Below are 26,067 nucleotides of genomic sequence, written 5' to 3'. Positions count from 1 at the left end.
AAGGGGAATGTTAGTCAGTAGGAGTAAGACGGAGTACATGTGCGTAAATGAGAGGGAGGGTGGTGGTATGGTGCAGTTGCAAGGAGTTGAGGTGGGGAAGGTGGATTGGTTTAAATACTTGGGATCAACTGTCCAAAGTAACGGAGAGTGTGGGAGAGAAGTGAAAAAGAGAGTGCAGGCAGGATGGAGTGGGTGGAGAAGAGTTGCAGGAGTGATTTGTGACAGAAGGGTAGCTGCAAGAGTGAAGGGGAAAGTATACAAGACGGTAGTGAGACCAGCTATGTTGTATGGTTTGGAGGCGGTGGCACTAACAATAAGACAGGAAGCGGAGCTGGAGGTGGCAGAGTTAAAGATGCTGCGATTCTCGTTGGGAGTGACGAGGATGGATAGGATAAGAAATGAGTGTATTAGAGGGACAGCGCAGGTAGGACGGTTTGGAAACAAAGTGAGAGAGGCAAGATTGAGATGGTTTGGACATGTGCACAGGAGGGAAACGGAGTATATCGGGAGAAGGATGTTGAAGATGGAGCCGCCAGGCAGGAGGAGAAGAGGAAGGCCAAAGAAGAGGTTCATGGATGCGGTGAGGGCGGACATGCGGGTGGTTGGAGTGTCAATGGAAGATGTGGAGGATAGAGCGAAATGGAGACAGTTGGTCCGCTGTGGCGACCCCTAACGGGAGCAAGCCGAAAGAGGAAGAAGAAGATATCTATATATATATATATATATATATATATATATATATATATATATATATATATATATATATATATATATATATATATATATATATATATATATATATATATATATACACACATGTATTTAACCTCCGCCATCGAAGATCGGAGGTTACTGTTTTCACCCCTTTCTGTTTGTTTGTTTGTTAACAGTATTACGGAAAAACTCCTCGACGGATTTCGACGAAACTTGGTGGGGGGGGGGGTTAGGTATGGTCCAAGGATCATGCCATTAGATTTTCGACTTTGTCCCCCCCCCAAAAAAAAATTGTTAGAGAAAATTTTTTTTTTGCATTTCTACATGTTTTAAGTGATTTCCAACACCCCCCCCCCCCCCAAAAAAAAAAATTTAGAGAAAAAAAATTTTTTACTTTTTTTTTCAACAAAATTTCGATTTCTTTTTTTGCATTTCTACATGTTTTTCAGTGATTTCCAACCCCCCCCCCCCCACTAAAAAAAATGTTGGAGAAAAGAACTATAACTGTCAGCACTGTTGACATCATATTTAATGAATAAGATATAAGGTTCACTTGAGTGACCCAGTAGTATTGGCGGCGAAGGTTTTGCACTCTCCCGAGTGCTCCCCCTCTAGTTATATATGTATATTTATATATGTGCATTTATATATGTATAAGAACCACGGTACCTTCATCTCGCTTGCCTCGCACCCTCGCCTCGCTTACCACAGCATGACGAGCGCCTACCCAGAGACTTGTTTTCCGAGTCAGAATCCTGACGTTTGCTGTGGCAGTTCCATCTCGGCTTCCACATTCCCAAACCCAGACACGTGGTGTGGGTGGGCCTTGCCGGCCTCTGGCGAGACCCCGACCAGGAAGGCAGACCGCATGAAGCGAGGACCGCACCATGCATGTCTGAGAAATGGTTGGGGACACATTAAAGTAACGAAATGGCCGCCAGTCAGCCATCTTGGATCTTAACTCAACAAACATTGACATGTATATGTATACCATCATGTGTTGTTTCTGTGCCAAGTACAAATAAAATCGATTGATACACATCCGAGATATGGTTGCGGACGCACGCATGCACGGACACGAAAATCGAGACCAAATCCATAAGCCCCCGTTTCAGACTAAGTCCAACGGGGGTTAATAATCGACACAGCAATCCGATACCACAAAAGCTTTGCTGCATTTCTATTCCCGAACAAACACAAACCTGGTTGAGCATTGTGGGTAGACTCTGCACGCTGTACTTCGTTCATGGTAAATTACACTACCATCAACATTCATTCACAGAAACTCCACCAAAGTGTCAAAGTCTAAAATCCATCGTTTTGTTAATGCTTAACATGTTGTGTAATTAATTAATTGTGTACAAAATCACTCCTCAACACTTTCATCAAAGCTCTCAAATACAACCTGATCTTATTACACTGTAACGTGTAGCAATGGATGAACAAGCACTCATTACCTATTAGCAAACAGTCGAACTCTTAACTCAACGAGCACAATGACGATAAATAATAAACAATCATTCATTATATCATCCGATTGGCTCTTAAGCTCTTGAGATGGGCTGGTACATCCCATGTTGCTTGGCATCAGACTCAGACTCTCTCAATGTTTTTTTTCATCGATGAGAAGGGTCCTTATCGAACCTCCATTAGAAAATGATCACAAATCTTTTTTTTTTTTTTGCGTGCAGATCGAACAGCTCATCGACAATGAAGCAGAGAAAGAATACCTTTACGATGTACTACGTATGTATGAACAGTAAGTATGGCCAGCGACAAGAACAATGGTTCAGGAATTGTTGTACAGGCTGATTGAGTAGGCTAAACATTCTACTCCAATTAAATAGTGCAAACAATGACTAATACTGACTGCTGATCGGAGGGAGGAATACTCTCAATACACTCAATTCAACCAGTTTGACTATTCGGTGGAAATTCTCCAATGGAGGTATATTTGGAGGATTCCAGGTCTGTTCTTATATGTGCAATCTTGCAGGTTTGCATTGTTCAGATATACACAGAATATCTAACTTCCGGTGGTTGGGGTTGCAGTTTAGATCAAGAACTCCATTTCCCATTATCCGTGTACTGCCTGCCCTTCCCCTCCCAACCACCAGGAATTCCTTTGGATGCTCTTTCCCCTCCACAACGACCTCGTCTTTGTGTGTTGTACCATCCTTCGAACGGTGCCAACTCCATTTACATATCTCTGACAACATTGACCAACTTATCCCAACTCTCTCTCTCCTTTCCTCATAATGCGGTGATTTCAACGGTCACTGTTGCTTATTGGCCGGGTGTTGGTAGCTTTTCAACGAGCCCATGGCATTGCAGTAAAGGATCTCTGTGACTCCATGGGCCTGACCCAATTGGTGAACTTTTTGACCCAGATTTCTCTCAGTGGCTCGTCCTCCCTTCTGGACTAGACAATGACGAATCTTCCTCCTAATGTCTCTTGTTCTACTTTTGCTCCAATAAGTTCATCTGATCATGTCATGTGCTTGTGAGAGTGAACATTTCTCTGACTATTATCAGAGAACTCCCTCAGTGCCATAGAGTCTGGCAGTTCACTCAAGCTGGCTGGCTGGGACTGCAAGCTGCCCTCTGATGTCAAGACTTGGTCCTTCAATTCCACCTCTTATAATACTGTCAGGGAATCCTTCCACACAAGCTTGCTTTCCCTTATTTATAGATTTATACCATCTCATCTGCAGATATCATACCCATCCTCTCGGCCCTGGTACACAGAATCCTGTGGTGAGGCTGTTGCCTTCAAACTACTTGCCTTCTCTTCCTGGAAAGCAAATCCAACCGAAGGCAACTTCAGGTCATTCCACAAGGCCAGAACAAGTGTGTGTCTTCTCTCAGGAAAGTCAGAAAACAACATCTGGCCAACCTCAAGGATGAACTCTCAAACCTTTCTCCTTCAAAGACTTCGCGTAAGGCTACCATAAGTCCGGTTTTTCCAAGACGTGTCCACTTTTTAGGAGTGTCCTCTTTTTCGGAGTGTCCTCTTTTTTGGAATGTCCCTTTTTTCGGAGTGTCCTCTTTTTCAGAGTGTCCTCTTTTTCAGTGTCCCTCTCCAGAGTGTCCTCTTTTTCAGTGTCCCTCTCTGGAGTGTCCTCTTTTTCGGTGTCCCTCTCTGGAGTGTCCTCTTTTTCAGTGTCCCTCTTTCGGAGTGTCCCTCTTTCGGAGTGTCCCTCTTTTGGAGTGTCCCTCTCTGTAGAGTCCTCCTTCGGAGTGTCCCTCTCCAGAGTGGCCTCTTTCGGCGTGTACCTCTCTGTAGAGGCCTCCTTCGGAGTGTCTCTCTCCGGAGTGTCCTCTTTCGAAGTTTTCCTCTCCGGAGTGTCCTCTTTTTCGGAGTGTCCTTCTCCGGAGTGTCCCTCTCCGGAATGTCCTCTTTTTTTCCGAGTGTCCTTCCCCGGAGTGCCCTCTTTTTTCGGAGTGCACCTCTCTGGAGTGTGCTCTTTTTCGGAGTGTCCCTCTCTGGAGTGTGCTCTCTTTCGGAGTGTCCCTCTCTGGAGTGTGCTCTCTTTCGGAGTGTCCCTCTCTGGAGTGTGCTCTCTTTCGGAGTGTCCCTCTCTGGAGTGTGCTCTCTTTCGGAGTGTCCCTCTCTGGAGTGTGCTCTCTTTCGGAGTGTCCCTCTCTGGAGTGTGCTCTCTTTCGGAGTGTCCCTCTCTGGAGTGTGCTCTCTTTCGGAGTGTCCCTCTCTGGAGTGTGCTCTCTTTCGGAGTGTCCCTCTCTGGAGTGTGCTCTCTTTCGGAGTGTCCCTCTCTGGAGTGTCCCTCTGCGGAGTGTGCTCTTTTTCGGAGAGTCCCTCTCTGCGGAGTGTGCTCTTTTTCGGAGTGTCCTCTCTGGAGTGTCCCTCTGCGGAGTGTGCTCTTTTTTGGAGAGTCCCTCTCTGCAGAGTGTGCTCTTTTTCGGAGTGTCCCTCTCTGGAGTGTCCCTCTGCGGAGTGTGCTCTTTTTCGGAGTGTCCCTCTCTGGAGCATCCCTCTGCGGAGTGTGCTCTTTTTTGGAGAGTCCCTCTCTGCGGAGTGTGCTCTTTTTCGGAGTGTCCCTCTCTGGAGTGTCCCTCTGCGGAGTGTGCTCTTTTTCGGAGTGTCCCTCTCTGGAGTGTCCCTCCGTGGAGTGTGCTCTTTTTCGGAGTGTCCCTCTCTGACTTGTCCTTTTTTTTTTTGGAGTGTCCCTCTCCGGAGTGTCCTCTTTTTGAAAGTTAAAATATGGTAACCATAACTTAGTGGTGCCTTGTCAAATCTGTCTCTGGTGTATGCTCCCCGTCCATCCCTTCCCTCACTTCAAATGGCACCACAGCAGACTCGGAGACAGGTGATTCAGAGACAGACTCAGAGACACTCACCACAGCTAACTCAGAGGCAGACATCAAATGGCGGCACTACAGCTGACTAACTCACCTGAGAAGGTGGAGAGGTTTCTGGCAAACCTCGACTCCGATTCTGCGACAAGCATCGATGCACGTGTCAGAAAACCTGCTCTGCTGTTCATCTTCATCTTCTTTCTGCTCTGTTCATTCGATCATTCTCTGTGGGTCAGTTTCCATCTGCCTGAAAGTTAGTCAATTTCACTGCAACACACAAACACGGTCCAAAAACGGATCCTCTTAACTACAGGGCCTATTAGTTTGCTTCCAGTTATGAGCAACCTCCACTCATTCATTCCTCTTTTTTTTTTTCCTGGAATCAACTTTCACATCCTCTTCAATCTCACTCATCTCTGCAGGGCTTCAAGACAGTTGTTCACCACCATCTCACATCGTCTCCAATCCAAAACCATGATCTTTTATGCCCCCGTTAACTCCCTCTCCTCACCCCCTCAAACCCACCAAATTCCAGAGACTTCCTTCTGTATCCATCATGGTGGTAGGTAGGTGATTGGTAGGTGGATCGGTAAATGAATTTATTCAACTGAACATAAACATTCAAACATGGAGGAAAGGGAAATGGCAGCAAAATTGTACATTGTAATACAATTAAATTGCGTACTAATTAGCTTGCAGGTAAAAGCGATTTTAGAAACAAAGGACAGACATGACAAATGAATTCACAAACAGACTTGATCACTACAAACCACAAAGACTAGACCACCCCCATTATACATGTGACATATAAACAATTAAGAAAGAAAGTGCACAAGAAAGTCCTTTCACCTGCACATTCTGAGGATGCATGATGAGAAATACCAACAATTTGCCTTGTAAAATATCATGACCATAGATAGGGCATGACCATAGATAGACACTATAGGAGGGCGAATAGAGCATAAAGGAAGAGGAGGATTAGAGAATAGGTGCAATAGCACATCGCTACATGGAAACAGAGATAAGGTAAACACACGAGAGGGGGAAATCAGGGTAAATGGGATTAAAGAAGGGAAATTGAAAACTCAGCTTGGGAGCCAGGCTACACATCGGGTTCAAAGAAATAGAAAACTAAAAAGTGTGAGCGGCCTGAGACCAAAAGGCAAGGACAGGTGTTGTCATGAAAAATTAATATGAAACATAAGAAGAGGACAGCAGCTACATTATATATCAAATATCGATTAAAATCAAAATCAGCAGTACGATAGATGTAATTACTTTCTACTTTAAAATCTAACAAAAGGATGTCACTAAAATATATGATAATAAAAATCTTGTCCCCCCCCTCCCGCCCCTCCATGCATCCTCCACCTCCCCCCCCCCAATTCCTCTGTACACCCATTATTTGTCCAAGTCTCACTGTATTTTATCCTTCAACTCTGCTGTTGGTGTTTCCCCCTCTCTCCACTGTTCCTTTCTTTTTAGTCTGTTCATCCTGATTCATTCAGTTTTCTAGCTTTTTCATGAGCCTTGACTGGATACAAAAAAGCAAGGTAATGGAATCCATCATTGCGGTTGACATCAAATTCTTCCTTTACTCCGACGGCCTGACCTGATCTCAGATCATCGGTTCAGTTTGAGATCCGGTCATTGTACCCAGGACGCGCTGCTTCTACTCTCCCAATGGATGGAAGCCCCCAATGTCAGACATTAAGGATCAGAGCCGTCTCTCTGGACGTATCTCGAGGATTTGATACAGTCTGCCACTCCCACCCTCATCTCCAAACTCTCTGGTGATGGCATCCAAGGACAACTCCACACATGGATCACAGACATTCCTCTACTCCCTTATTCAGTGTGAAGCTTTTAACGGGATCCTTTCATCTCCTCTCTCCCTGTCAAGGCTAGAGTGCCCCCAAGGCAGTATCTTGGACCCAGTCTTGTTCCTAATCTTCATCAACGATCTTTCTGATTCCGTGGAGAAATCCTGCTTATCTCTTTGCGGATGATTCCACCCTCTGTCGTATAACCTCTCTTTCTTCAGACAGGCAGCAGCCTCTTCTCTCTCTGCATACATTGGCAGAATCAGGAGCTGGTTCAACACTTGGAATATGTCTTTCGATTCCGACAAATCCTGCACACTCACCTTTTCTCCCCAAAAAGACTGTCTGACAAACTCTCACATCTACATCCTAAACAAACCACTTGAAGAGAACAATCAAAGGGAAGACAAAAAAATTCTGCAAGTCATCAGAAATAACCCTAAGAATTCAAGAGCAAAGATGGAGGCATTAGGAGGAAGTCACTCAAACTTTTGGGTCTCACCATCATCCATGATCTTTCTTGGGCAGACCGTATTTCAAAGATGGCCTACAAAGGCCATACAAAGGCCTACAAAGATCGTGCAAGGTCTTTCCTTGACCAGTCTGAACTTTTGACAACCGACAAGGCCTTCATTCATACCTTCATGGAGCACTTCTCTCCTCTTTGTGCTGGTGCCCCTGCCTCACGCCTTTCCCTTCTTGATGCCGTGAAAAGCAAGGCCCTCCGAATCATTGGGATCTCCCACGACGAGTGTCATGGCCTGTTACTGTCACATCGCAGACAGGTCACATGGTGGCCTCTCTGCACTCCACTGCCTCCTTTTTGATCTTGCACACTCTGCCCTCTCTTGTCTCCGTCCCTCCCGGGTTTCTGCAGGGTCCACAAGGTGTGCCAGTAACCCTCCTCTTGTTAAACTCCCAAATCCAGGCTCACTGCTCAACTTCTCTCATTTGTACCTTTTTCTCTCACCTGTGGAACCAACTTCCTCAATCTGTTCAGTCACATTCTTCCCTCCATGGCTTCAAGACAGCTGTTCACCACGACCTCAGGTCTTCCCCTATCCATATTCATGATCTCTGCTACCCCCCAAAATGACCCCATTCCCAAGCACTCCCTTCATCCAGATTATTGGGGGGTTTTCCCCTTCTCCCTCACCCCTTTTCATTTGTCGCTGCCCTTCCCTCCCTCCATGTTTCCTTCTCACACTTCCCTTGATCTCACTCTCACTTCTACTCTGCTGTTGCATATTGGTGTTCCCCCTTTCCATTTTGTTCCGTTCCATTATACTCTAGCTCTTCCACGAGCCTCGACAAAAAACAATGTTCGACAAAACCCGCACCTGGTTCATGGAGCTGATCCCATTTACCATGTGTTAGTCTATTGTCCTTGTAATTCATATAAAAGTACAATGATGTCTCTCTATTGTACATGAATCTGTGCACAAGATCCACTGGAAGTCTAACTCGATGTAATAAATACAAACAGGCAATCATAAATACTGTATATATCACCGTTACTGGGTAGGAGCAGCTAGAAAGGCAGGAAAGCAGGCTTTCTTGGTCGAGAAACACATGGATGGATGGATGGATTGCCACATATAGACATTCTCTCCTTGCGCCAGATCGATGGACGTACCAATCTTGGTGGGAGACCTGAAATTGCTGGTAACGAATCCTGGTCGCTTGTCATTGTTCGACTGTGTTCGACCACTCATCTTGCTCAAACATCAGATGGAGTACGCCCGGCTCATACCGTACACCACCCGGTAATGTATGTTTTGTACCGCGTGACCAAAAGTGCCGGATCATATGTGCTTAACGTGCAAGTGGTGTTGGGTTTTTATTTGGGAAATCACATCGCGTCGACTCTCGCTCGACGACGATCGCGTTTCTCTGCTTTCATTTGTCACCCTCTTTCTCCAGGAAGCTGCGTGAGGTAAGGTTGGACAGGCAGGGAGCCGAGAGTCTTGGCCTGAGCGTACGCGGCGGGTTGGAGTTCAACTGTGGCCTGTTTATATCTGCCGTGATCCCCGGAGGGCAGGCAGAGACCTTTGGTATCCGGGTACGACCTTGTTGCTCTGATTAACCCACCAAAGTACTCCGTCAGATGCTGAATGTGAGTACAAGAGAGGAGTGTGTAATTCATCCTGTTCCCTCGCACACGGTACTCTGAGTGCAGGTCGGGGACGAGGTGGTTCGAGTAAACGGCTACAGCGTGTCCTGCTGCACTCACGGCGAGGTGCTGAGCCTGATGCGCTCACGGAAAGTACTTGCTCTCACCTTGCGCCGTACGTACTCCAACACAGGACCCTCTCGGTGTATTGTCTAAAGTCTAGAGCATGAGATTATCACTCTTTTGGTACGGTACGCTGCATCGCAAAAAAGACCTGTGTGCCGGTACTCTGACCAATACTCCTCTTGGAATTAGTTGTTTGTTCGTCGTTGACTACATGCCTGTGAGGGTGCTGGGATGTAGGTACGATGCAGTTATGATGGACCAAATGCCCTTTCCCTGTGCAGTTTTTCTCTGAAATACTTGAAGCAGTCTTGGTTCTTTGGCAGCTCTCAGAAAGGCCGACACGTCATGATATCACTTCCGCCACCGAAGGGGAAGGAGGTTATGTTTTCACCCCTTTTTGTCTGTTTGTCTGTCTGTCCGTCTGCCTGTCTGTCTGTCTGTGTACAGGATATCTCAAAAAGATGGGGACGGATTGGGATAAAACTTTGTGGACGTGTTGGGTGTGTCGCGTGGAAGAATCGATTCAATTTTGGTGAACATCAGAATGCGGATCTGGATACGAGAATTATTTATTTTTAAAGTGATTCTTCACCATTGAGAGATAGGACCAAAAATGATATAGTACTGTATAACATGATATCTCAAAAATGTATTGGGCACAATATGTTCACCTGGATCAGGTATTACATGGCGGAGGTGTGCGCTCTACCAAGTACCCTTCTCGTTTTGTAATTGTAACGACACGTTTGATTGCTTCAAATGGCGGAGTTAATTTCCCTTCTCTTGTCTGCAGACATTGGAATGCTTCCGATCAAAAGGTATTTGCATGTTCGTTCATCACCTCCAATGGACACTTTCACTACGTGCTACGCAGTCCTGACATTCGGCTTGTGTCCCTTTCTCTCCTTCAGCTCGTTGGATGAACCCTTGAAGTGGCAGTTTGTGGTTAATTCGGCAGTCTTCATTGGAGGAGTATGTACTTTTTTTTTCTTAGCGTTTGAAAAAAAAAATCATAATTACTGATTGATTAAATAATCAGCATTATTTCAAAATGAACTAGAGGGGTCATCGAACACCTTACCCCATGCAGTCTCAAGAATAAGGACATGGGAAGGGTCTTCTCAACTCTTGCTTTGTGTTTTTGAGCACGAGCGACGTTCATTTTGTTTGTGAACCTCAATGGTAACAGGCATGATGGTAACCACACAGCACTATGCACCACCACATTTGTCTGAGTCTTAAACAGTTACTCTGCCCTCAGGGCATGAATATTTTGTCCGAGTCCTGCTCAACGGAAAGGTTTTGAAAGTGCCAAAAAGGTGATTTTGTGTTCTATATAATAATAATAATGGAAATTTTAAAAGTTGTCGAAAAAAAATTTGGGAAGTTTACCGCTGTTGATGCAGCATCTTTTACACCACCTTGTTTAACACGTTACATGAGTTATTCATGCCTGTTGTTTGTGTCCTTTATGACATCTTTAAAAACTATGTTTCCTGTCTGTAATCTATCTATAATTCCAGCAATCACTGTGTGTCTGTCTGTCTGTGTGACTGTGACCGCTGTTTATCGACAACCACTGGTCTGATCTAATGGAGACTTGCCAGGTATATTTCTGGGGACCTGAGGATGTGCCTTTTCAAAGTTTGATATTAATCGGACAAGTGGTTCCCAAGTTATGGTCATTTATTTACCAAACCAATGACAGAACACTGTGCTATGACGTCACAATTGACATCACGATTCTTCTTCTTCGTTTGATATGATGTCACAATTGATGCTGGGGACCTGAGTATGTGCCTTTTCAAGGTTTGATATCGTTCTTCATCCGTTTCAGCTGTTTCCCAAGTGGTTCCCAAGTTATGGCCATTTATTTACCAAACCAATGACAGGACACGGTGCTGCGTAGGCGTGGGGAAGAGAGGTTACAACATACGGACTTCTGGATAGTGACGACTTACTGTATTCTTTCTCGATTTTTTTTTCTCCATTTCTCAACTTACTGTATTCTTTCTTTGTCGATTTCTGTACTTTCTCGATTTCTTTCTCGATTTTCTCGAAAAATTATAGAGATAAACATGCACGTACGGGCACGCGAGAGCAAAGGAACGGCCTGTGTGGTTGTTGTTTCTGGCATGCGGTTTGAAAGTTTTTTTTTTTTGCACGTACGGGCACGCACTCGTGATTTTCAATTTTGTTTGACTGCCAGACAGACAGATAGAGTAAAACAATGATGTCACTCCTCTCTGCACACGTACAGGATGCTCGGGACAAATTAAGAGCCAAAGTACTCTAAAACTACAGGTTCGTGTTCCGATTCATGTTCCAATTCGTGTTTTAAAATATAACATTCTATCGAGATGAAGTTGTTCCTCGATCGTAAACTGATGTTTGTAGACAGACAGACAGACAGACAGATAGGCGGACGGTGAACCAATTGTTTCATCCCACTTTTTTTCATCTGCGTGCGCGGACTGTTACCGTATTTCCCCACAAATAACCCACCCGCGGTGTACCTCGCACCTGAGTCAAAAAGTGCTGTCGGAAAATTTCAGGCACGTATAACCCGCACACGTGTAAGCCCCGCAAGCTATCGTTCCTCTCCACGTGACCGGAAGATACGCGAACTCCATATTTCCAGCAGCCGCACGGCTTTGATGCCAAGGGCCAACGAACGGATCATTTCAAACACAACGGCGGTAAATAACCAATTGACGTTAAAATTAATTCCTTGAGAGGGTTGTTGTTGTAACAATGAAAGTTGGCTGCACCGATGTGTTGAAAACCCGCATGGTTTCCGCTATCAGTGTGACCGGAAACCACGGTGCTCATCCATTCGAAATGTATCATTACCCTACAGGTTGTTCATTTTTAAATCATTCCACCAAGTATGTTGCGTGCTGTGTTGGTGAAACACCGTATAACCCGCACACCAGTATACCCCGCGGTTGGAATTTTTGGAACTGATTGAACGTATATCCCACGGGTTGTTTGCGTGAGGTGCGTCAACACCGGGTCCGCCGTGCCTCGACGACGGCAGGTCAAGCGTGCGAGGGTCAAACAATGGGTCAGCAGGACAGGAAACGGACCCCCTCATCCAAGCCTCACTCTTGGAAATGGCCGATCCATAAGGGACAACGTGGATGAAATCTGAGCTCATGCCAGACGTCCCGATGATTTTCAAAGCTCCAGCGTTCTAGGTTTCACAAAAACACGGTCACCTCTGGGCAGTCCCAACAAAACCGTTGATATCAATGGATTTTCCTTGATTCGGCTTGATCACTCGTACAAAAAAAAAAGGAGTAGAATCCACCGGGGTGGAGTGTGCATGTACGTTAACGGACGTTGGTGCGATAACTTCAAAGTAGGGCAATGATCTGCAAATGGAACATTGAACTACTTTGTGTGTCCTTCAGACCTTATTACGTGTCAAGATAATTTAACACAATTGTTGTGCACATTGTACCAGGATGCTGATGCCAACGAGGCAGCCGGTGTGACTTGTGGCGCCGTCCAATGTATGGAGGATTCATCAAAGACTGCCTAAGTTAATACTTGGTGATTTTAACCATTGCGAATTGGACTGGATTATATTTTGAATATGTCGACGAGGCTACGTGGGTCAGGCTAGATTGTGTCAGGTCAAGCCAGATTAGATCTGTGACTTGCTACAGGTACCATGTCAACCTGTACTAACCTGTTCCATGGTCGGGTTGTCGGCGACTAGACAGTCTCCCCCCACCAGGTTTCCTGATGAGGACGGTGTTTGGATATGGACATCCAGCAGGATTAAAAACAAAACCTGTCAAAGGGCGGAGGAGCTCCTTGTGAGCCAATGGCCGTCCATATCTAGTGCCCAACTGTGTCTGCGGACGTCCTACTGCAGTTGGGTTACTTCTTATTAGGAGGTTGGTGGCAGGATTTGCACTCCGGCCACCGTAAAACACTTCATTCCACAAAACCCACAAACACAAAGAAAACGGAAAACGCACTCCGTGGGAGTACCTCTTTTGCTGCTGCCCTTCGCATGGCAGCTCACCGGATGACGGGATTGGGGTAAAGCCTTTGGGACCCCTATTCCTTGATGATCAGAGAAAAAGCACGGGGTAAACTTCCCGGGTGAGATTGCGGGAGAGTGTGTCGGAGTGGTGCTGAGGTGTCGTCCACCAGACGGCGGTCTCCTTGGGTTAACCTGAGGCGGTCCCTTCGGGTGGTGCCTGGAATGTCCTATCCTTAAGAAAGGATGATCACCTGTCTCTGTTATCATCTGAGCTCAAGCGTTTGGACATCGGGATTGCAGAACTCTCTGAGGTTCAGAGCCCAGAAAGTGGTGAGATCATGGCGGGTGGTTACACCAAGTATTGGTCTGGCCACACGAATGGTTACCATGCCCAAGGAGTTGCTGTAGCTGTGTCCAATAACCTGACCAATGATAATTGAGGTAACACCGGTCAACAAGCGTATTGTGAGACTCAGGATTCGTCACTCCTTAGGTGTCATTTCCCTGGTCTCTGTATATGCTCCGACTGAGGCGAGTGATCTCACCGTGAAGGACACATTCGAGGAAGGATGAAGGACAAACGTGAAGGTTGATCAGTGCCCCAGACGAGATACACTTCTTGTCTTGGGCGATTTCAATGCATCGACTGGAACTGATAGGGATGGTTATGAGACGTGTGTTGGTCCCCATGAGTCAGGAACTATGAACCAGAATAGCACGAAGTTCCTTGACTTTGCAAGAAGTCATGGACTTAGGGTGGCTGGTTCATGGTTTCAGCGCCCACAGGCTCATCGCTGGACTTGGTATTCCAATGCTGGTGGTGTGGCAAAGGAGATTGACCATTTCCTCGTTGATGGTCGCTGGAGGATGATCCAGAACTGCAGGGTCTACCGGAGTGCTTTGTTCTTCAGTACTGACCACAGGCTTGTTGTAGCAACTCTAAAGTTGCACCTTAAATTCAGGAGAATGGTACCATCCCAGCCTAGGCTGGATGTTGGCAAGCTCAGGGATAAAAGGGTAGCTCAGGAGTATGTGAACAGGCTGAGTGGGGATTTGAGGGGTCTGGGTGCGTTGGGGAATCCAGAAAAGTTGTGGAGCGCCTTCAAGACCACCGTCCTTGATGTTGCCCTTGGATGCCTTGGAACTCACTGACAGCCGACGAAGAATTTTGTCTCTCAAGGGACACTGGATACCTTTGACCAGAATCGCAGGGCCAGGCTGAATGGCAGAGCTGAGCTGTTCAGGGAGCTGAGGCATAAAACTGTACGTGCGCTAAAGGTGGACAAGGAGGCCTATGTGTGAGGAATCTGTGAGGGGGTCGAGCATCACCTGTGGTCAAGTGATTCTCGTCCTGCTTACAGGGGAATTTGCACATTGCTTTCATCCAAGCCCATCCCTCTGTCCCGCTCTTCGAGCAGAGGGTGGTAGGCTCTTGACGGAGGAGTCCGAAGTGAAGGCCCGCTGGGCCGGTTATTTGAATGGCTTTACCAGGCTGATCCACCAGCTGTTGAGTTGGATATCAGGAGTGTCACTATCCCTATTGCTGACCCTCCAATCAACTGTGATCCACCTTCGCTTGTGGAAACACAGACTGCGATGAACCGGTTGAAATGGTGTGAAGCTCCAGGGATCTGTGGCATCCATGCTGAACTTCTCAAGGCTGGTGGAAATGCTGTACTCGTGTCGTTGCATGCAGTTCTGTGCTTTGCCTGGAACACAGGCATCTTCCCAACTGACTGGAAGAGGGGGCTTGTTGTTCCTCTCTGGAAAGGGAAGGGTGATCGCCAGGACTGCAACAACTTCCGAGGGATGACGCTGCTCTCAGTGCCGGGCAAAGTCTTTGCTCGGATAATTCTTGATAGGGTTCACCACCATCTGCTTGAACACCAGCATCCAGAACAGTCAGGCTTCACACCAAAGAGGTCAACGGTTGACCGTATCCTTGCTCTTGGGGTCCTCACCGAATGCAGACAAGAGTTTCGGCAGGGGCTGATCGCATTTGTGGTGGAAAAGAACTCTATTTCCACTCAGGATTACAAAGGAGAATCTTTAATTACTTATTTACTGAGGAAGAACATGGCATAGCATTCAATGAACGTCACTAACGAGGATCCCAAAGCACTCCCTCTTATACTGGAGCAAGGATGGGTGGAGGGGTAGCTGGGAGAAACACAGGATAGAAGAGAAACAGCTTGAACTTTCCCATAGATATTGAATTAAATAAAGCTGAGTGTGCCTGGTCCCCATAGAAGAAGAGAAAGGGTTCCCATAGAAACAGGATGGGAGGAGAACATATCGGGTGGTTAGGCAAGTGTGGCCTGGAACTGACCTAAGCTCGGCCAATCAGAATAGAGCACAAACAACTCTCAAGGTTACAAAAAGGAGTAACAAAGTTGAGTGCATATAGCTGAAAATAAACAATGTAAAGATATCCCATTCTGTCCTGTCTTCCAGCCTCGGGAAAGCAAACATTTTTCCTGCTCGTAGTCTTGCTGGAGCTGTTTAGTATTCCGTGGCATTTACACGCATCAGTCAGAGTACGTGTTCATTGGGATTACAAATCAAATAGAAGTAAATTAATTGATGTTTAATCATGTGACAAGTGATGTATTCGGTGGATAGTGAGATTAAATGAGATTACAGTTCTTATTAACGCCTATATTCAATCAGATTAATTACAAAATTACAAAAAGAGCAAATCCACCTCTACAATGTCCATGTTGATCTCTGTACAGCGTTCGATTCAGTGAATCGGGATGCCCTCTGGAGGATTCTTGGTCTTCGTGGGGTGCCACCAAAACTGATCGATCTGATGTCTGAACTATACTCTGGTACTGAGAGTGCTTTGAGGTGTGGTGGTTCCATTTCTGTTTCATTTCCAGTTGAAACTGGAGTTCGTAAGGGGTGTGTACTGTCCCCCACACTTTTCAGTACTTATATGGACTGGATTCAAGGGAGGATGTCGGAGAGATCAAGCTGCGGTGCATCGTTTGGGAATGGCAAGATCTCTGACCTTGATTTCGCAGATGATGCAGTTATCTTTACGGAGACTTTAGATATTCTTTTGGGGGCCCTCGAGGTGCTGAATGAGGAGTCGGAGCCGCTGGGATTACGGGTTTCCTGGGTCAAAACTAAGATCCAGGCTTTCAATGACATCTTGGATGCTGCTGTCCTGTCTGTGTCTGTTTGTGGTGAGGATGTTGAGGTCACGGAGAGATTCGCTTACTTTGGCAGTGATATTCATGTCTCTGCTGGCTGTGAGTCAGAGGTCAAGAGACGTCTGGGTCGGGCCTGGGGAGTCATGGATTCACTGGATCATGGGGTGTGGCTTTGCCGGTACCTGTGAGGGAGGACAAAAGTCCGAGTCTTCATGTCCTTGGTGCTTACAGTCTTGCTCTATGGATGCGAGACTTGGACTCTGACAAGGGATCTGAGATGGAGACTTAATTCCTTTGGTACCAGGTATGTTCGGAGAATCCTTGGCTATCGCTGGTCGGACCTTGTGTCCAACAAGCGATTGCTGAGAGAGACTCAAATGAGATTTGTTACCAGTATAGTCCGTGAGCATCACCTGCAGCTGCATGGACATCTGGCTCGTTTTTCTGATGCTGATCCTGCTCACCAGATTCTTTCAGCGAGGGAGCCTCGTGAGTGGAGGAGGCCAATGGGCCGACCATATGCCTCGTGGCTGCAGCAGGTTGATCAACATCTCAAGGAGATGGGGATGGGCCAGGCAACTGCCTGGGGGATGGCCAGAAGGACGCTCCTGGAGTACCGGTGGAAAATGGATGCAGCGACGCACTGCTCCGGAGCATGCTTCCATACCTGATCTGACCCTACGTGTGGAAATAATTTCCTTGAGTACTGTTATGGTTCAGGGAAGGAGGTTCACAAATCAATTGTAAGACCAGGTATCGGTCGATCTTGACTCCACCCTTGACATAGTTGGTCGTTGCTTGACTCCACCCTCTGCCGTGACATCCCTCATCCTTCAGACAGGCAGGCTGCAGCCTCTTCCCTCTCTTCAGACTGAAAAAAAACACAAGATGTTTAAACACTTGGAATATGTCTTTCAATTCTGACAAATGTCACACTCTCACTATCTCTCTCCAAAAGAACTGTCTGGTGAACCCTCACATCTACTTTCTTAACAATCCTCTTGAGGAACTTCAGTCATTCAAACTCCTGGGTCTCACTAACAGCCATGATCTTTCTTAGGCACACCACATTTCAAAGTTGGCCTCCAAAGCCTGACACCAACTGGGCATCCTCCATCATACAAAGTCCTCCCTTAGCACACCTGAACGATCCACCTACAATGCCTTCATTCACGGCTTGATGAAGTACGACTCTCCACCCTGGGCTGGCTCCCCTTCCTCACACTTTTCTCAGCTTGACACCATGAAAAACCAAGACTTTCAAGATTATTGGAATCTCTTGCGACGAAGCTGAGTCTATAGGCCTTTTCCTTTGCCATCGCAGATAGGTCGGTGGTCTCTCTGTCTTTTCCGTCTCCTTTCTGGTATTGCACTCTCTGCTCTTTCCATGCTGTGTCCCTCCCCCAGTTTTCTGCAGGGTACACTTGGTCCACCATCAACCACCTTCTGATAAAACTACCTAAATTCAGAATCACTGCTCACCTACACTCATTTGTTCCTCTTTTTTTCCCGCTTCTGGACTCAACTTCCACATCATTCGTCCACTACGTCACAATGGGGGAGATGACTTTTCTTACCCTGACATGGACGTAGTTGGCAGGAGGAAAAGGGAACAGGCCACAATTAAAGGAGTCATTGGAGGGGAACATGACAAATGTGTACATGCGGAGAGAGGATACTCGGAATAGAGGGGTGTGGAGAGATGAGGTCGTGTGTGGTTCTGGTGGAAAATGAGTGATTATTGTCGTTTTCCCCATTTTTATGTATTTGGTTCCAGCTCCCAGAGTTGTTCTTGTTTAAACGGGAGAGTTGGGGGGGGGGGGTCATTTTCCATGTCAGCGACCCTTTAAGCGGAAGAAGCTGCATTTTGCAGCTGGTGATACTTTTTGTAGTCTAACTCTAGTTTGATTGTCTTACCCATCAACATTACCTGTAGATCTTCAACTTCCAAGCAATGTCACCCCATCTCGGATCCTTGTTGTTTAGGAAGGCTCCCGAAGTGGACCCGGCCATCAGGGTGGCCGAGATTCCTTGCTCAAGGAACGAAAATTCTTCATCAGCTTGGTCGGTACACGGGGTCTTGGCTGCAGGTAATTTCAGTAAGAGTGTCAATTATAATGTGTTTTTATTGTTGTTATTGTTGTTTTTCTCATGTTATATCACCGTTCTGTACTTTCAGTGTGACGAGTGGACCCCATCAGAAACCCGGAGTCTATGTGAGCCATGTTAAGCCAGGATCCGTATCCGAGGAGGTCGGGCTTGAGGTCAGAGGCCTACAAGGGTCGTTGTTTACCTTTTGGTCAAGCTTTTAAAATAATAATCCCATTGTAGTACAGAAGACAGCTCTCTGGACATATCACCGGTACTCGACAGTTCTGGCATCCCCTTTGCTTGCCAAGCTCTCTGCCTGTGGCACAGAAGGCCACCTTCATCCCTGAATTGCAGACTTCCTCCGCAGGATACTCTAATAGCTCACCTTTTCCCTGAGCTGGTACTCATTTTGCCATCCTCGAAGGATGACAGGCTGAATCAACCCACCTGGTATTATCAACCCACCTGGTATTATTTTGACATTGCAGAGAACTCAGGACTTTATGATGTTAAGCCAACCACCGTAAAGATGTTGGTGTACCTTTACCTGATTTGCAAGGACAATAGGATATATCATTGTACTTTTACATCTATTATAGAGAGTTGAGGAGATGTTTGTGTCTATTTCCATGAATTGAAAGACATTAGACCTCGTACACTGATTCCTGTGGCGATGCAGTCGCGGCCAAGGGGCTTGCTTTCTCAGCATGGACGGCTAACTTGACGAAGGGCAACCTTAGGTCACTCTAAGGCTCACAGCAAGTGTGTGTCCATCCACAGACAATGTAGAAAATATCTTACTAACCTCAAGGATGAGCTTTCCAACCAATCTTCATCAACAAAGTCATGGTGGCACCTTGCAAGTCCATCTGTGGCGTGTGATCCCCTTCCATCTCCTCACCCACCCCAACGGCATCACCGCAAGCCCTGCTATAGATAATACTAAATGTCTTAACTTGGTATTTGCCTTCAAATCCCATCTACCCAATCCGTCCTGCTCTATCTCAATCTTGTCTCGTCATATCGACCGATTTCTCGACTCTGCTTTTCACATCCGAGAAGGTCGAGAGAGTTCTATCCATCCTCGACTCTTCATAGGCGATGGGCCCAGATAAAAGTGTCCATGTTTTCAAATCCTATTCTAGCTTCTCCTCTGTCTGCACTCTTCAGTCTGTCCTTCCCCTTTAGTCCGTCAGTTCGCTCTTCCATAAGTCTCGATCTTGTTGAGAAACAAAAGAACCGCGAGGACGCTTCGGTGTACCATTACCTGAGTAACAAGGACATTAGGAGACGATGGACAAATAAACACGACAAGGTGTACAGGATTAAAACCTGGGATCCCAGCATCATCGGGCATGTGCTCAGATGGGAAGAACAAACATTGGACCTCGTCACTAGATAGTAAATGATATGCATTCACATTCTGTTTGGTTAAAGCAACAAACCATTATTTTAATCTTGATGTTTTTCTTTCAGGTAGGGGATCAGATAATAGAAGTCAATGGGGTCGATTTCAGCAACATCGAACACGTTGAGGTGAGTTACAAGTCTTTCAACCCGAATGACCTTTCTCCCTGATGAGTTCATGTTGTGTTTAAGATGTGTGTATGTATGTATATATATATATATATATATATATATATATATATATATATATATATATATATATATATATATGATTATATTATAACCTTTATTGTTGAGAGGTAAAGCTGTGATCTTTAGGTAGAGAGTTTGAAAGTGAAGTTGCATTGCCGGATTGACTGACTGTGTGTGGACCTGGCTTCGGTCGATCTACTTATATGGACCCAAACAAACACGACATAATGGTGACCGAAGCTTTTCGTGCTGCACTCTTCAGGGTAAAAATCGCAGCAAGTGAAGGAGGAAGTGAAGGCGCGTGCTTTATACGCAGGTCTCAATAAGGAATACGCTGATTGGTTCAACCGTAATGACGTCACGGTTAATCCGAACGCACATTGGTCGGCTCATCATCTTCACCTCGAGCTCCCATTGGCTGGAGCAGAGTTCGTCGATGATTGACATTTGCAACCGCATCCTGGAGAGAGGGGGGATGGGTTTCCCCGAAGTTCCATTCACCATTTGTTACCGTACTTCCCTTGATCTTTCCATGCTGAAAGAGACACAGAGATCGTACAAATTCCTTTTGATGACATAATAATGGATCGGTGGTAAGGATGAAGGTTGCTTCCAACATACGTAAATGACACGAGCTCCGACCTCGGCTCAACATCCTGAACATATTTGCATTGTACTGGTCTGCACAGATAGGGTTGGCAGCCAGGTGCTGTGCAATGGCAGATGAAGCAGGTGCAGTGGTCGGTGGTTGCTGGATATTTCTCCATGCTCGCACTGGTTGTGTTCTCACCCTCACAATATTTCTTCGAATCGCCAAGGGGACGTGTTGTTTGATCCGATCGGCCAATCTTAGTGTTGTGCGGCCCATGTACCGAGCTTCACATCGGCACTAAAACTCCTAAATAACATTGCTGGTTTGTGAGGTGGGTAGCACATCCTTGTTGACTGACGTCAGCAAACGGCGAGAGGTAAAGATTACTCGGGGTTGCACAGCCAGAAACGTGTTGGACACAATATGTTTGATTTGTACTTCAAACCCTTGTGATGATTACCCTTTCCAGGGCATCCTGATATAGACTAGACATTTGTCCGGACCAACCTTCCGATCTTTTGTCGTGTTAAGAAACTTGTGTGTCTATCTCTTAACTATATGCTCAGGATAACCATTCTCACCGAGTATATTCATGATTTTGTCAATTTCAACAGGAAGATTACAAGGTGAACAAATCCTCTGTGCTCTGTTAATCAGGATATTGATCAAGGCAATTTTGTTTCTCGTGGAGCTGTAGGAGTCCCAGCGAGTATACTTCCCTGTGAAAGTCGGCTTCCGGTAGACGGATGTTGTGAAACCAAGGTTGGATGTATCAACCAACACGTCCAAAAACGGTAACGTGTTTGACGATTCCAGCTCCGTGGTAAACTTCAGCGCTGGATGGAGAGTGTTGAGCCACGCCTGGAAATTGTCACATGCCGTCCGAGATTCAAACAAAGCAAAAATGTCATCAACATACCGATAGTGTTCGATGGGGGAATCGACTCCTTGCCGACCAGTCAGTTTCTGCATTTCATGGTAGCCTACAAAGACATTTACAAGATCTGGGCCTAATGGAGAACCCATGTCCACACCGTCCGTTTGAACATACATCATGTTGTTAAAACTGAATTCCACCTCCCTTGTTGCTGTGTTCATTAATTACACGAAGACGTGTTCCGAGATCATCGGTTGTTCCAGATCGGTGTGATTCAGCAAACGTGGGCATATCTCAATCGTCTCCGTCAATGGTAGATTCGTGAACAAGCTTTTAATATCAAAGGATGCCATGATGTTGTCCTCACTTGTCGGTGTTTTAGCTCCAATTGATTCTGCAAATGTGAAGGAATCCTTAACCACGAAATGAGAAAGTGAATCCAATACTGGTTGCAGTACCTCTCCCAACCACTTGGCAAGTTCATGTTGTGCTGATCGCACCATGGACAGTATCGGTCTTCGAGGGATATTCTCCTTGTGTGCAGCATGGAAAGATCAAGGGAAGTACGGCAACAAATGATGAATGGACCTTTGGGGAAACCCATCCCCCCTCTCTCCAGGATGTGGTTGCAAACGTCAATCATCGACGAACTCTGCTCCAGCCAATGGGAACTCGAGGTGAAGATGATGAGCCGACCAATGGGCGTTCGGATTAACCGTGACGTCATTACGGTTGAACCAATCAGCGTATTCCTTATTGAGACCTGCGTATAAAGCACACGCCTTCACTTTCTTCTTCACTTGCTGCGATTTTTACCCTGAAGAGTGCAGCACGAAAAGCTTCGGTCACCATTATGTCGTGTTTGTTTGTATCCATATTAAATTCTGCACTACCAAACATCTGTTTATTTATATGGACCCATCAGAGAGGTTCTGGGCTGAAAGAGTTCAAACCACCATGAATAACGAAGCCCAGCTGGTAATACAGACAGTCATAAAATCACTAAAATACAATTTAGTGAAATTCTTACTTTAGCCTGCTTTCAACTATTTTGAGGTGTATTCTATTTAACACGAGCAAAGGTACCCGGTGTTGCCGGGAAATGCCGGATTCTCCCCACCCCACCCCTTCCCCTCCTTCCTCCCACCCTCTCCCGTGCCTCCGAACACCCCACCCCTTCCTTCCAGACTCCCATCCCACCCCCTTCCTCTCCATTCTCACACCTCCACCAATTCCCTCACTCCTCCCACTTCCACCATTCCCCTTCCTCCTCCCACAAATGTTCTTGATGTTCCCTGGGATCTAACATACATCTATTGGACTACCACAATTAAGGACATATTTAGAGGCAAGCATCACCTGTCATTTTGTGGATGGAAATGAAAAAAGAGAGGTGGAGATAGAGAGAGGAAGGAGGTGAGAGCAACGTCTCACCACACATTGCAATACACTCCAGGAAGGAGGGGGTGGGAGCGAGAGGGAGAGAGGGAGGGCAACAGGAGGGGGGGGGAGAGAGTGATGCCTCACCACATGTCACTATACACTCTGGGAGGGAGGGGTGTGAGGATGAGGTTGGGAGTGAGAGAAAGACAAAGAGGAGGGAAGCAAGGAAGGGGGGAGAGCAAAAAAAGTGGTGGGGGGGGGAGGCAGAGAGGAGAGCAATACCCCAAAAATTGAGTGGAAATTTTTCATAATCAATTAATTAAAACATTATTACAATATTTTTCCATAGTTCAATTGTCCCGTTGCTTTACTCATTCTAATCCTCCCATTATGTTGATCATTCTTTCAATTCAATCTTTAATTTAATTCATTTTTGCCTTCCTAACTCCGGAGATTTCCCCACGGGAAACCCAGTCATGGCTGCGGGAGTCATCGCAGCGATCCCGCTGGTTGATAATTATTCATTGTTGCCCTCAATGAAGTAACACTTTTGGCACATTCCTTCATCTTTTCTTCACTCAATAGAATTCTCCGAACAGTAGTAAAGGTAAAGTTTAATGCTTTTTGCAATTTCACATTTTTTTGGGGTGTAAATATGGAGAAGGAGGGATCACAGCCTTGCTTGGTTAAAGTAAATATGTAAATACGCTTAGTTATAAGAATCGTTAATTTCTTCAAATTTTCAGATTTCACTTGAGATTTTGACACTTAATTTGTCCACACCCTCCGACCTCAAATCCGAAGATAGATTTTTTTATATACTTTAATTAGTCCGTGGGGAGTACATCGTGGTTCCAAGGCAAGGCATTTTTGAGCAGGCCGAAACACATGGCGGCTTAAGACCCCGAAGAAGGAGAATGGGCTGACCAACGATAAGCCTGATTTTGTTTTTTCCTTCAAAATGGGTGTTTTAATTAACCAAAACACCCAGTTTTCACTCATGCACTCCCTTGGAGTTCCCTTAGTATGCATGCAAAGTTTTGGGCTACTGGTTTTCATGGTTTTGGAGTCATGGAGGAGACACACACACACACATACACCTGTGGCCAAAGGCATTTTCACTGTGAATAAATTCACGAATGCAATTCTGACAACTCCCAACCTCCCCCCCCTCCCGTTCATCAAAAGTCCTTCCCTTCCCCCAATCACCCTCCCTCCTCCAAATCCTAAGGCAGCAATCCCCCCCCCACTTCAAGCCTTCAAACCCCCTCCCACTCCCCTCCACCACAACTCCTCGATCTCCCGTCTCCTACCCCACCGAAAGTCCTCAACACCTACCCCCTTCCAAATCTGTCCTGTGTTTACTCTCCCCCCCTCCTTCCCACCTTCCCATCTTCCCATTCATAAAAGCAAAACGGGCATTCCCACATCAAAACAGCGGACTATTTCACGCTTTCCGATCCCCTATCATGCTATCTCTGACTTCATAGAAACCCGTCATGGTCGCCTGCCCAACTCACAATTATAAGAGAGAATAGTGAGAAATAATCGCAAAAGTGTTGCTTGAGAGAATGCCACAAAGTTATTTGGGTGGTGTATAAACAATAGAACGCTGCCTCTATCACTGAGGCCTGTCTTCACAAGGCCTCTGATGCCTATCGGCTCAAAATCCTTTCAACTGTTGCTTTGGTCGTTTTACACCGAAGGGAAAACTTATAGGGAGGGCAGGACAATTGTGAATATGACGTCTTTGACGTCACATAGCAGTAATCACCAACATGGACGCCATCGTATCGAAATTGTAGGTGGAGCCAGGCGAAGTGTCCAACCAATGGGTGGCACCCGGACGCACGCATGGACGGACAGACAGACAGACGGACGCACGCATGGACGGACAGACAGACGGATGCACGCACGGACAGATGGACGCACGCACAGCTCCTTTTATAATATATAAGTATAGATTATAATTATGCTAAGGAACAGCTTCAAGGAAAATAACTTGTGATATGTGGTGTTTGTACTTCTCCCAGGCAGTGAAAACTCTGAAAAGTAGCCGTACTCTAACCATCACAGTACTGAATGGTGCGGTGAGTCGTGCTTTCCCCGTTCTCTGGTGCACATGGGTCTCCTCGGTTACACGTATACGGAACCCATTGTTCTTGGTAGTTATGAACGTCGAGATTTCTTGTTCTTTAAAAGACTTGTTCATCATTGGTAGATATTGTTAGTTATTGCAAATCAGTGGTTCACACCTGTAACACCTGTGGGCAGCAGGCATCGGCGAATGCTTTATAAAATCTGCAGCACGCTGTTTTAGCTGGGATGTCAAATGTGCAAAGTTTCCTCTCCAGCTCACGCCCAACGCTGACTCCCTATCGGCAAGAATCAGTTCTTGCTTCCTTTGGTTCCTCCAACTCGGGTTCCTCGAACATCTCTCGTCACACGTGTTTGCGGAATCTTTAAGTGCAGACTTGTTTTTTGAAGATTTTAAAATGCTGCCAACACAGTCCCAAGGTGTATACTCGACTTCCTCGTTGTACAGTACTTATCTCGGCAGACTTTTTAGTCGCTTTCCCTGTTACGTCCTCCATGCTCCAATGTCTGGTCCTTATAGATTGTTTCTGTCCATAGGGACGAGATATGTTTCGCTCTGCCGAGGAACTCGCAGCGGAGAGGCAGAAGCATGAGTTGCAGCGCCGAGAACTCCTGCAGCAGAAACGGGAAGCAGTCGAGGAAGCAAGATTGCAGCGGGAGCAGGAGGAAGTGGAGCAGCGGTAGAGATGATGGAGATAGAGGGATGAAACTTGCATATTAAAAGCTCCATTATATCCCTAGGAATGCATGCCTCACTGAACGCCGTTGTGAGAGTCGAAATCCCTCGGACGCGCGGGTTCACGTGTCTTGTCTGTGAGCAGGAGGCGAGCAGAGAGCAAGCAGCTACGAGAGGATGCGGAAGCACGATTTGAACTGGAGTTGCAGCAGTAAGTGAACCATGTCGTTTTCCAGTTTCTCCTGAACCTTGCGATACGCTTGGCTGTGCGACGCTCTACGTTGAGTTTCACACTGTTACTGTTGAGCAACATTCTTAAGGGCAGGAGGAAGAGGAGGTTAACAGTTTTCGAGTTCTTGTTCAAAGGAAGCCGGTGGATATTGGTCGGCTGCGTGCCTTTTCATTAGGTTAAGATCTGTTCATCGTTTCACCGCACAGTGTGTGTCGATATCCAGATCACAAGTGACATCATCCTGCAAACTGTCCACAAACGGTCTCTAT

At 46.2% G+C, this 26,067-nt stretch overlaps 1 protein-coding gene across 1 annotated transcript in view; it reads left to right on the top strand.

Annotated features, from left to right (window-relative positions):
• The window catches only part of LOC147010205 (harmonin-like), a 67,578-nt gene that overhangs the window by 8,540 nt on the left and 32,971 nt on the right, over nucleotides 1-26,067 (top strand). The window contains 13 exon segments of the mRNA XM_085861227.1: nucleotides 1,426-1,636; nucleotides 2,406-2,473; nucleotides 8,477-8,620; nucleotides 8,778-8,916; nucleotides 9,034-9,142; nucleotides 9,887-9,911; nucleotides 10,005-10,065; nucleotides 18,238-18,341; nucleotides 18,431-18,515; nucleotides 19,819-19,878; nucleotides 24,827-24,883; nucleotides 25,428-25,570; nucleotides 25,712-25,777. Coding sequence (XP_085717353.1) covers nucleotides 1,426-1,636; nucleotides 2,406-2,473; nucleotides 8,477-8,620; nucleotides 8,778-8,916; nucleotides 9,034-9,142; nucleotides 9,887-9,911; nucleotides 10,005-10,065; nucleotides 18,238-18,341; nucleotides 18,431-18,515; nucleotides 19,819-19,878; nucleotides 24,827-24,883; nucleotides 25,428-25,570; nucleotides 25,712-25,777 — 1,272 coding nt within the window.

The sequence above is a fragment of the Eptatretus burgeri genome, chromosome 17, assembly GCF_056783735.1.
Source record: "Eptatretus burgeri isolate ZD-2024b chromosome 17, Ebu_testis_v1, whole genome shotgun sequence".
In the NCBI taxonomy this organism is placed as follows: Eukaryota; Metazoa; Chordata; class Myxini; order Myxiniformes; family Myxinidae; genus Eptatretus; species Eptatretus burgeri.
The sequence above is the reverse complement of the archived record's forward strand: the minus strand, read 5'-3'. Positions and strand labels throughout refer to the sequence as shown.